This window comes from Sus scrofa, chromosome 18, assembly GCF_000003025.6.
Source record: "Sus scrofa isolate TJ Tabasco breed Duroc chromosome 18, Sscrofa11.1, whole genome shotgun sequence".
In the NCBI taxonomy this organism is placed as follows: Eukaryota; Metazoa; Chordata; class Mammalia; order Artiodactyla; family Suidae; genus Sus; species Sus scrofa.
This window is the reverse complement of record NC_010460.4, coordinates 37,051,456-37,064,248: the sequence shown is the minus strand read 5'-3', so window position 1 is coordinate 37,064,248 and position 12,793 is coordinate 37,051,456. Positions and strand designations below refer to the sequence as shown.

Here is a 12,793-nt window from a genome sequence, read left to right as displayed (position 1 = left end):
CTTTCTGTCAATTTCCTCATTCACAAAATGGAAATAATAACTAGCAACCTCATAGTGGTGCCGTGAGAAATTAATGAAACTGTTTAGCATACTTGTTATCTCACAGCAAGCTCTATATTTGCTATTATGGTTATGTTCATGCCCTCTGATACAGGAGAGAGAAGTTGAAAAGTTTCCCCCAAATGCTTTGAACTCGCGATGGGGCTTAATGGACAGAGAGATCTATGCACTGGAAGAATGGGTACCAAAGCTACTTCATCTTCCTACCTCCAGAGCATTGCAAAGATTACAGGTAATGGATGTTAGGTACTTAAAATACGTAAAGACATAAAACATGACGGGGAGTTCCCACTGTGGCACAGTGGGTTAAGAATCTGACTGCCACAGGAGGGTTACTGCCATAGGTACAGGTTTGATCCCCAGCCTGGTGCTGCAGGGTTAAAGCCTGGCATTGCTGCAGTTGTAGTGAAGGCTGCAGCTATAGCTCAGATTCAATCCCTGGTCTGGGAACTTCCACAGTTCATAAAAAAATAAAATAAAATAAAATAAAATCTTTTCTCATGAGAAGTCATCTTCCAGCCTTTTCTTGTCAGTACTGCCTCAAAAACTAGGCCTGCCATGTCCCAGCTGTAAATTAGGGTCTAAACCAAAATTTCTCTCAACTATTTTAAAAAGTATTGTTTACTGTGTATGCACTCATGAGGAGGAGGAACATTTTCCAAATAGTGTAAACATACTTTAAATTTTTTTATCTGTTAAAAATGGCTATCATGAGGGAAACTTGAGAAAACAGTTCTTAGGTACAAATAGCCAACTCTTCCCATAATTGCATTTACTTGACATATTATGAATATTTCTGTTCTGATGTGGTATAATACTGAAACATACATGTGCCCTGGCTCACAACTGCATGAAACCATTGAAATAAATCTTGCTTTTGAAGGCATTTCTATTTTTCCCCTCCTAGGAAATTCATTATCTTCTATCACAGTCACCCAGTGTGCCAAGATATTCCAACTGGATGAGATGTTGCTCATAAATTATGAGGGAGGTTGAGGCAAGAATTTCAGAGTATACAAAGAACAAGTAGTTTCCAGAATTTACTTCTGCTTTGGTGACTGGGAGCCTCAAGATCTTATAAACTGCTAGTTAGTTGGGTCACAGCCTCATTAAGAAAAACCTTTATTTATAACACAGCACTATACCCAACAAGATATACAAAAAGGGTCAAGTTTTCTTTTTTCCATATTGACCCAACATCAGAACATTTTTCCAAGTAGTGCCATGGTTTAAAATTGGGTCACTGGGGAAAGAAGCAAGTCCTAAGTGACTGTGATATAGTTAAACAGTATAATAATTTATAAAACAGCGAAATGTTTATCTACTCAATATATTGTAGGAAACTGCAAATAAATATCAAGTAAAGGTTTTTTGACTTCAGAGATGTGTCCAGGATAGGTCATATCTAAAATTTCAGAAGAAGAAAAACCCCAGGAGGGAAAAAAGAAAAGATTAAAAAACAACAACAACAACAACAAAAATTGCACTATCTTCCTTCGCTTCCTGTTTTATTTTCTGGTACCTAAAAACTAGACCCTGCCATCTTTGTTGACCACCACATCCACTGGGTATGGCCTTGGCCTGGCAGATAGCAGGTGTTTGATAATATTTCTTGAATGAGTCTATGAATAAATGAATGTGAATGTTGAAAGGGATTTCTCTTCCTTTAGTTCAATGCTTTTTAGCATCTGAGAAAATGAACTGTTTTTTTGTTTGTTTTCCATGTGGATATTTTTTCCCTTTGGAAAGACATAAGCAATAACAGAAACATCTCATTTGCATGCATTTGGCTTTTCTTGTTGCATATTTAAATAGCTTACCCAACTTTTTCAAGGTCTGGGATTGATACACAGCATGCTTCTGTCTGGCTATAATGCCAAGAGGTTCTGAAGTTCTCCTGAAATTCTGAAATACTTCTGCATGTCTCTTCTCCTGTCACTAGTCTGAAACTCATGACCACATGTGAGATCGGGAAAGCTTTGCAGTGATACCATCACCAAGCTTATTTATTCCTTTAAATAACACAATTAAAGTGGCGATCAAACATTTGGTAACAAGGCAATACATAGAAAAAAGACAGGCTTTGGTTTTCAAAGCATTTACAATCTAATAAAGATAATGTGATATTATACATGAAGTTTGCATGCTCTATAAAAACTGGAAAAACTTTATGAAAAGTTTATAAAATGGAAAAAGAAGGTGCCACCTCCCTTCCTTTTAGGAGCAACATTTGGACCACGCTAGACACAAACACTTGTTTGATGGTCCCATCAACTTTCCATGTCTTCTAAGCATTCCTCTTTGACTCTATCCCTTTACCCATCATGCCAAGGAGAACAGATCTGTTGTGTCCATCACACTCCAAGTCCTGAGACAGGGTGCTAAAGACTGGAAAGAGCCTGAGATTTGGAAGCCAAAGACGCAAGTTCAACAAAAACTGGTCAACTGGCTGTTTGATCTAGTGGAACTCTCAGCACTTCTCTAAGTCCCAGGTCCTGGATCTATAAAACCATGATAACCACACTGTCTCATAAGCTATTCCTGAAGAATGAGCTAATATATGGAGCATGTAAGTTACCCAACCTGTACCAGGTACTCATTTCTCTGATCAAACAAGGGAAGACAAATATTACCATGAAGAATTAACTTCATTCTGAAATCACTCTTTCTTTTAGTTGTTAAGAGTTTTCTTAGGGAATTTTTTCTGATCCCATTTCCACCTCAGCCCTGGCCATTGTGGGTTTGGAATCCTCAGGCTTCCTGCTCGTGACCTCCTGCTTTGTGAGTGAATCTTGGCTCCCACAATAGCCAGCAAGAGTCTTCAACCAAATGAAAACCAACTCTCCTGAGTTTCTCAGTGGCTCCTAGTTAAATAATTAAATACACCAGGAATCTATGTTCTAAGTCCAAAGGTTTTATTTCCTCTAATAGTCACTAATCTTCCTTTTTCCAAAGCACTGAGAATTGTCATTTCAGGGAGGGGGAAAAGCACAAAACAAAACCCAACACACGACACGCTCAGCTCTGTGCTACCACCCTGTCTGTGAAGCAGTGACAGTAGGGTCATGGGAGTGAGCCAAGCACCGCCTTCCACCTCTCACAGACAGGGCCTTGGTGGGGAGATCCGGGGAAGGTGAAGCCGCTCCAGAAAAAATAAAAGCAATATGCCCAGAGTAAATAAGACCCAGAAGCCTGAAATCATGCTATATCTCCAGATTTTACTCCAGGCACAGTGGGATGCTCAGATTTGCAATTCCTCCCTGTTTTCCGTGCCCGTCCAAGTATGGGGTAATTGAATTACATCCGATGCTTGCATTAGTACGTGGTTACAGAGGTTATTCAAATCATACACGAGAAATCAGGCTGCCCATCAATAAATCCATGCTTCAAAAATAGACCTTCATGTAATTGTTAAAAGGAGCAAAGGCCACAATTCCCAGATGATAAAAATGAATTGATCATTGGCAAGAGACCATTGAAACAAAAACTAAAGAAACTCTTTACTCGATTAATAAGAAATCATTTAAACCCACTATGTGCCAGGTACCACAAGAGGTAGGATTGTGGGCCAGGATTTGTCCCTGAAGCATTCTAAGCTCTGGTTAGGAAGCCTAGTCTAGCTGGCATGAAAGGTGGGTTCAAGGATACCAGACTTTGGCAGGGAGGCCAGGAAGATAATGTTGTAACAATCTAGAGGAACAGATTCGAGGCAAAGAAAAGGTTAAGGATGTAGAAAATATAGAATGTGGTGTCTACACAGGGCTTGGACTCCTTTGCCCATGTTGCAGGCTACCAAAGCATCTACCTGGACAGATGTCCCACTGCATAGAAGGTCTAGATGTCTCCAAATGACTGCCCCTCAGGCTGGCAGATCTAGTTCAACTGTGACACCACCATCCATCTTCAAGCCAGTATCTCCCTCTTCCTTGGAGAGAGTCTAGTTTATCGTAGCTCCAAAATGATTAATTCAAACTGCTTCTCCCCACTGCCACAGCCACTACCGTCATTCTTATGCAACTAATGACACATTCAACATCAATACTCTATAATTTTAGAAGCATTCATCCACAAACATTAATCAGTTAATGCTAAATTCAATTTCTATTAGGCTTCTTCTTTTCATACTCAACTCTCCAAGGCTATATACTACACAGTATCTCAAAAATATTATTTACTGAGAGAGTAGATTACATTCCTAGCAAATAATCTGTGCAATAAATACAGACCCATATAAGCCAAACCAAGCTTTTGTGAAAAAATAATGTTCTTATGGAAAAATGCATTTCTAAGTACCTGAGAACTACATAAAACCTTTCAGAGAAATGCGTAAAATCCTTTGTATAATCAAATTATAAATAGCGTTTCAGTATAAGTGAAAGCTGGTCAAATAACATGTATAGAAAAACACATAAAGTTAAAATAGAGTGCCTGTGGGGAATTCTGACCTGGCATGACTTTTTTTCCCAAAAGGGTCACTACTGGTTGGGACAATTTTTCACAGTGCATGCTCTCCCATGTGTCAGAGGATTCTGGCCAGTAGCGCCCCCACTGGTCATGGGGACCACCAAAGACACACGCCCACACATTTGCAAATGCTCCCTGGGGCAACAATGCTCCCTTGTTAGAGGAGAAACTTTAGCCAAGATAAGAGGAATTGCCTGCAATTACATTACCAGGTCTTGAACCCTGGTCTCTGGAAAGCCAGTGCCAAGAGGGATCCAAAGAGAGAACGTCAGAGTCATGTCTTCCTCTGATTTCAGCTTTCCCCTTCCTGTATTGGGATATTCATTCATCGAGTATTTTCTAAGCTCATACCTCGTCATCATTTTAACCACCCTTGTCCCATTTATTCATATCCACCTCCACCTCAATCTTGGACCTGTATACCTCACCCAACTGAACCTGGGCTCCTTTTCCTAGGCACAGGGGACAGGTGTCAGCACAAATCTGGGGCCTCCAGTGGAGCAGCCCTGAAGGGCAGGCCCGCTTTGTCACTCCAACAGCTCCAGTTCATTCACACTTTGTTCTTTGCTTTGTCCCTTGCTCCGCCTCAGCAGGTGGCACCTTCTCTTTTCCTCTGGTCCCACCCACAGAGGAATCTGCCTTGGTAGCTAGAGTTTCACTAGTCTGTTATAAAATGAAAGTAGGCATTTCTCGTCCCTTTCCAACTCCCCCACTCTTCTCTTCCTGTTTATCTGATCATGCCTCCAGCATTAGATTGAATAGAGCAGTACCAGACAGAACCCTGGGGCCCTTCAAGAAGTCACGTAGGTCTAAGTGGTTTTCGTGATGATCCTGCAGGGTTTTGGTAGATAGTTTGTTCCTCTTCTTTGTTATTTAAGGCTAAGAATTTTTTTCATAATTAAATATTGAACCATGTAAAATATTTCCCAGTATCTAATATATGTTTACCTATCATCATGTAAAAAAAATTAAAAGTGAAAAATCCCTATTTGGGTACTCCTGATTTATTTCATTCACTTTTAATTTCCACTTTATTAAGTGGGGAAAGTCACACTCTGGGGCCACTCTTCTAACGGTAATCCCTTCATATCTATAGATGTGAAATTTGAACTCAGTAGGAAACCAACAAGAGCTGAAAGGGGCTGTGTACTTACCCGGATGTAGGCATCTTGGTGGTGCTTGGCAAAGTACAGCATATTGTCCAGAGCTAACATCCCAGGAGGGGTCTGGGTAAAGTCCATGGCGGGGTTGACATGATTCTGTGATTAAAACAAGATGTTTGATCAGGTTAATTCTTCAGCAGATGTCCCCAACCCCCAGAGGTTTCCCTCCACAAAACCACAAAGCAAGCTCCAAATAATCAAGCAGGATGACATTTGCTATCTCCATGTAAACCTATTGGGGACAGTGATGGGGACTTTTTTTCTACAAGTGTAGCAAAACCAGCTTCTAGACCCAGGGGTCGGGAAACTCAGCTGAAGATCAAAATAGAGGATTATTAGACACAAGACAGCACAGGAAAATGATGTAATGTAAAAACTGTGTTTCCGGTGGCTGTGCTCTAGTGGAACCGACCGCTTTTGAGTAGAAAGACCTGGGAAGCAGCCACATCTCTGCCACTTGCCTTTCTGCACCTTAACCTCCTCATCCTCACATATGAGGGCTAAGTGTGGCCACACCTGTCCATCGTGTTGGTGAACTGTCCAGACTCATGCAGACTGCAGGTTTCCAAGCACAGGTACCCTATAAAATTCAGATGGCCACAGGGTCCTAACATGTGCCTACTCACAGGGAATGTTCTGGCTTGTGGTCACCCACACAGTGCCAAGAACTACAAAAAAAACCACGTTACTTATCAACACATCCAACAATTTCTCTATATGTTCGAGATCACTCAGTAAACCCCATGAGACTCATTCAGAGCAAAACCACGCTCCAGTGTTAATTGTCAAAAATGATCACCAAGAGCTGCCCTAGAAATTCAGATCTAGATGGTGAATGATTTAAGGGAAGTCATTTTCTGTTAAGAGATGGAAAATAGGAGTTCCCATTGTGGCTCAGTGGAAACAATCCAATTAGGAACCATGAAGTAGTGGGTTCGATCCCTGGCCTTGCTCAGGGGGTTAAGGATCTGGCGTTGCTGTAAGCTGTGGTGTAGGCTGCAGATGCGGCTTGGATCTGGCATTGCTGTGGCTGTGGCGTAGGCCAGCAGCTACAGCTCCAATTAGACCCCTAGCCTGGGAACCTCCACATGCCATGGGTGCGGCCCTAAAAAGCAAAAAAACAAAAACCAAAAAACCAAAAACAAAAACAGAGATATGGAAAATAAATGTTAAAGAGATATTCAAGAAAACTACTCTTACATCATAATCTAGGTAATCTGTATGAAAGTACCTATTTTTGTTTCGTTCCTAAAAGCGTCTTAATAAACAACTTGACTCTGATTTGCCAGAGAAATTTTGGTCAACTGTAATTTTTTTTCTTATTTAAGTACAGGAAGGACTTGTTCAAGGTTCAAACAACCCATGCTTTTCTACATTATTCAAGAGTACATAGAAGCTGTCTTTCCATCCCGATTTGAAACATTTTTTATGAGCTAGTAAACACCATCTAAAATTCTAGGACAGGAATTCCCGTCGTGGCTCAGTGGAAATGAATCTGACTAGCATCCATGAGGATGCTGGCTCGATCCCTGGCCTCACTCACTGGGTTAAGGATTTGGCATTGCCATGAGCCATGGTATAGGTCACAAACACCACTCGGATCTGACGTTGCTGTGGTTGTGGTGTAGGCCAGCAGCTAGAGCTCCACTTCAACCCCTAGCTGGGAACCTCCATATGCCACACATATGCGGCCCTAAAAAGACGAAAAAAAAAAAAAATTATAGGACAGTGGTGCTGCCTACTGGCCACAGTTCCACAATTTCCAGAACATCATTGTCCACATCGTACAGCAAGTTGGGTCAGTGTAGTGGCTTCAATATCTTATTTTAGCATTTTATCCTAATTTGTTTAAAAATGTTGGAAATTTTTTTAAATCAAAAAATACTACTATTTATGATTTAAAAGATAAATTAAAAATAGTTGTAACAAAAATGAAGATCATTAGGCACATCAAATGAAGCGAGGTTCAGCCTTATTCTGAGACTAACTGGTGTAAGGGGGTCAGGTCTGTATTCAAGAGTGAGGGGAAAATCAAAATACTGGAAAGAAATGATCAGAGATTTTGCCTAAAAGGTAACTTGCAATGAAAGAGTTTATAATATTTTAATTCTTTAGAAGAAAATAGTGGAACTTCTCTCATTCTGTGTACATTTGTTATTTTGACTTTGATACATAAGATTTTCATGAACACAAGTAATATAAAAATGCTAGTGCTTGATGAGTACTTTCCGGGGCCAAGTACTAGGTTTCACACATGTTATCTAATAAAGAGGAGGTGGTGGGCACTATTCTTATCCCCATTTTATTTGCTTATTTATTATTATTTTTTATATCTGACCCTGCTTTAATTTTTTAATTCTGGGGTCCTATATTCCAGAATATTAAATGGCTGTATATAGGTAGTGTAACTACCGGAGATTTTTATCTCATATTTTTTTCTCAGCTGTACTTTCTCATTGAAGTATAGTTGATTTATAATATTGCATTAATTTCAAGTGTGCAATGTAGTAATTCCATATTTTTATAGACTATACTCCATTTAAAGTTGTTATAAAATATTGGCTATATTCCCTCTGCTGTATCCTTATAATTTATTTTATATATAGTAGTTTGTACCTCTTACTTCCATAACCTTCTCTTGCCCCTCCTTGCTTCTCTCTCCCCACTGGTAACCACTAATTTGTTCTCTAATATCTGTGAATATGTACTTGCTTTGTTATATTCCTTCGTTTTATTCTTCAGATTACACACATAAGTGATAACATACATTACTTGTCTTCTTCCATCTCTCCGTCTAAATTAATTCATTAAGCATAATACCCTCCAGGTCCATCCATGTTGTCGAAAATGGCAAAGTTCTGTTCTTTTTTATGGCTGAGTAATAGTCCATTGTGTATATGGAATATATGTGTATGTACATATGTGTGTGTGTGTGCGTGTATAATCGCACTTTTATCTATTCAACTCTCGGACACTTTGGTTGTTTCCATATCTCAACTATGCTACTATGAACACTGGGTGGGATGCATGCATCTTTTTGAATGAGCGTTTTCTTTGGATATATACCTAGGAGTGAAATTGCTGAATCACATGGTAGTCCTGTTTTTAGACTTTTGAGGGACTGCTATGCTGTTTTCCACCGTGGCTGCATCAATTTTATTGATGGGGAAACAGCTCAGATGAGCTAAGAAGCTTGTCCAGGGCCTTACAACTTGGATTTGGCAGAGCAGGCGATGTTTTGCTTGGACAATATGTCTCTGTGCTTTTGTTCCTACTTTTTTCCTTACCACCAGTTTATAAGTTGAAGGCATTTATTTTAGTACGGCTAGCATTTAGACTTTATATAGCCTGAGAAAGGTTTGAAAAAAAATGAGGCTAATCAATATTAGCAGCTACACAGCCGGGTCCAGCCAACAAAGGAGAGTGTGCCAAATATAAGAGAGAAAAACATGACATTTATTTCAGACCTATTTCTAGTGTTGGTCTATGAATCTAGTCCAAAAATAAATACATAAAAAGAAAATCAAATGAAAAAAAAATTAGTTTCTCTAAATCCAGTTCAAACAGCCCCCCAAAGCTATATGTTAGTGAAGCTGATGAGGGAGGAGGTCCCTGTGGATGAAGAGTCATCAGTCTTGTTTGAATTGTGCTCCCAGGATCCCCTCGTAACCCCTTTCTATCAATCACACACCTCCTTAGGCACACACCAGGGGTATTAAATAGGACACTGCTGCTCTCAAAAGGTCTTACAGTTAAGAAACAATATAGCGTATTTTTAGGGCTCTTCTAAAGATCCATATGGCTGTTTAGCAAAGAGTCCCAATGAAATAATGCCTGACCCGTGCCAGGTATTACATAAAGCACCTTGCATATGCTAACGCTTAATCCTTATAAAACTCCCACAAGGTAGGGCCTCTTGTTGCCTTCCTTTGACTGAAGGAAACTGGGGCACTGAGCATCTGGGTAGCTTGCCCAGAGTTTCAGAGTCAGTGTGTGACAGACCCAGAATTTGAACGCAGTACAGGCTTTTAACCAGGATTTTAGCGTCAAGTTGTTGATCGACCAGACTCTGCTGGGAATTACACAAAGATGTCCAATGCAGGCTCTCAGTTGTGGTTCTGCTTAATCAACGTGTTCTGCTCAGGCAAAGTGGATCTGGGATCCATCCTTTTAAATAAAAGCTACAATTTCTCCAACCCTCCCAGACATAATAGACCAAAGTCTCTCTCATGTTCAATAAACCAGATCCCATTGTCTCCAACAAATAGGCTCTTATTAAGCAAAAGCCAATTAGAAAACTGCCTTTGATTTCCTATGACTTGCTCTAAATTATGAAGGGTCATGCATTTTAGATGAAAAAAATTCTGCAGTTGTGGGTGAACTATATTCTGACTTTTTTTTTTTTTTCCTGTCTCTCTCTCTTTTTAACTCTAGGTGTCATTTTCCCAGCCTCTCTTTCCTTGAAATGATTGTCTCCTTTTACTCTTTCGGTTTTAACAGCCAGTGAAATAATCTTACAAACTGGATTTTGATAACAGAAAAAGTAAATTACTTGCCAAAACATTTGAGAGTTTTCTCTACTGTGACAAAAATAACCTGAGAACCCGGCAAGGCCAACAGCCCCCACTCTTATTTATGAGATGCTTCGGATCCAGATTTATTTTCTTTTCTTGTTCCATGTTATTTTTCCCACCTGTCTTGAAATGGAAGCAGCAAGAGCTTTGATAAATGACTTGAAAATTCCCCTTGTTTTACTGCAAAGCCCGTATACCTCAGTACATCCTTCCAAAACACCTTTTGTTAGAGCCTCTGCACAAGTGCTGCTCCGTGAATCACATCAGACAGCTCTCAGCCCCTGGAGGAAGGGGGCAGTAGCCACTTCCCTTGCTGAGGCACCAGGGTTCCTCACTTTGGGAAAATGGTACCAACTGGTTGAAGACAGCCTGATTTTTAGTGAGCACCATACATGGTTTGTGTAGAGTGTTTCTGAAGATCTGTTTCTCTTCTGTTACCCACATGCCATGTTTTTAGTTGAACTATTTCAATCACACATCTAAGGTCTAACACAGAAACTGTTATACACACACACACACACACAAGTTATATATACATAACAGTTTTATAAATATATATAAAATATATATTTATGGTCACACCTGCAGCATGTGGGAGTTCCTAGGCTAGGAGGTGAATCAGAACTGCAGCTGCCAGCCTACACCACAGCCGCAGCAACATGCAATCCAGGCCGCAACTTATGCCACAGCTTGCAGCAATGCCGGATCCTTAACCCAGTGAGTGAGGCTGGGGATCCAACCCACATCTTCACAGAGACTATGCTTGGTCCTTAGTCCACTGAGCCACAGTGGGAACTCCAGACAGAAACTCTTTCAACATGTTCCAGGCCCATACACCAAGGCCACTGAGGAGCTGAAGTGGACCTCAAATATAATCTAGGCTTGTCACCTTATCTTATACTTGAGAAAACTGAGCGCCTAGTGGAGAACAGAGGTGTCCCCAACTTAAGCAGGCATCCAAATCGCATCTCCTGGAGGGTCTGTGGAAGCATCAATCGCTGGCCCCACCCCGCGTCTCTGATTCAGGAGGGCTGGGGTGAGGTCTGAGAATATGCGTCTCTTACAAGTTCTCAAGTGATGCAGAGGCAGCTGGTTGGGGACCACAATTCAGACCCACTGATGGCTGGAATGGCTCATCTCAAATTACACAGGTCACATCAGAAAAAGATCTAGACTCCAGATCCACCGATACCTTGAATACTATGCAGCTTCTACAATACCACACTTTGAACCCTCTGGTCTCAGGGTGCAATGCATTTAAAATATAGCGTTTTCTCTCTACTTTGTGCTTCAACCTCTTATGGAGAAAATAGATGCCCTTTTGCAGAAAAAGGAATTATAATTTAGAAGCCTTTCACTTCTCCTATTGTTCAAATTTCTGACTAAAAGAACGTGTATTAGTCCCTCCGTAGGGAAGGTAGGAAATTGTAATCAGTCAACATTTTTGACTCTTGACGGCTTCCTGGTTTCGGGAGCAGTGACAGGATAAGCCTGAATGATTTTTAAATGATCTGTGTTTTTCAATTACCAATGTCATGCTAGTCCTTCGTTAGTGTGGATAATAAAGAGATTATTACAATAATGCCTGCCAGATGGCATATCGTGAGGAAAGCCTTTGAGGATTTAGGAGTTAATATTTGTGCTATATGAGTGCTTACATTTGCTGAACAAATGCAGCATTAAAAACAACCTTTCAAACAGGTCACATTGCGTGAATATTCATTCAGTCTATGAAAAGCCCGATCAAGGCTATTTCTGAAGCTGGTGGTTTAAGGTCATGTGCTCCAAGGGGAAGCAGGATTTGATGGTTGCAGCAGATCACTTGGGAACTCTGCCAAACTACACGTGCCTCCCACACTCCTCGCCTCCCCGCCCAGGAGGAAGGAGTATGCGGGCGTTTCAACAGGCATCCTGGCACAGTGCTTATGAACCTTGGATGCACCTGAAAATCCCCTTGGAAGCTTTGGAAAATACTGATGCCCAGACTCTACCCAAAATCAGTTAAATGAGAAACTTTGTGCTTGGGAAACAAGCAACTGGATTTTCAGAGCTCCCCAGGTTGTTCTGATGTCCAGCCAGGGTTGAGAAGACTTTCCCAAATCAATGAGCCTCCAATTTGAGTGTGATCAGAATCTCCTAGAGAGTCTGTCCAAACAGATTGCCGGGCCCCAGCCCTAGAGTTTCTGGTTGAGTAGGTCTGGGGTGAGGCCTGAGAATTTGCATTCATACACATTCCCAGGTGTTACTGACAGTCTCAGGATCGTACTTCGAGAACCTCTGCCCTAAAGCCATAGTAACCCAAGGCTAGCATGTGCTAGCAATCTATACCCACCAACTGATGGGCTTGGAACCTTGATCCTCTGCATCAAAATGTTTGGTTCGGCAATGACTTTTACTGATACCTGCTTTAGGGAGGCCATGCACTCTCTGATTGACACAGGCCCCACTTCTCACTTGGCTGCTTCACACATATGTATAAGGAGGTTCTTAACAACATCTGATGTTGTGACCCCAACATGGATCAATGTCAAT

General features: G+C 40.9%; 1 protein-coding gene across 8 annotated transcripts in view; it reads right to left on the bottom strand.

Moving 5' to 3' along the window:
• The window catches only part of ELMO1 (engulfment and cell motility 1), a 581,070-nt gene that overhangs the window by 271,847 nt on the left and 296,430 nt on the right, over window positions 1-12,793 (bottom strand). For all 8 annotated transcript variants that reach the window (XM_021079237.1, XM_021079238.1, XM_021079236.1 and 5 more), the window contains one exon: window positions 5,679-5,783. In XM_021079237.1, the coding sequence (XP_020934896.1) occupies window positions 5,679-5,783 (105 nt within the window). The remainder of the gene's footprint in view (window positions 1-5,678; window positions 5,784-12,793) is intronic.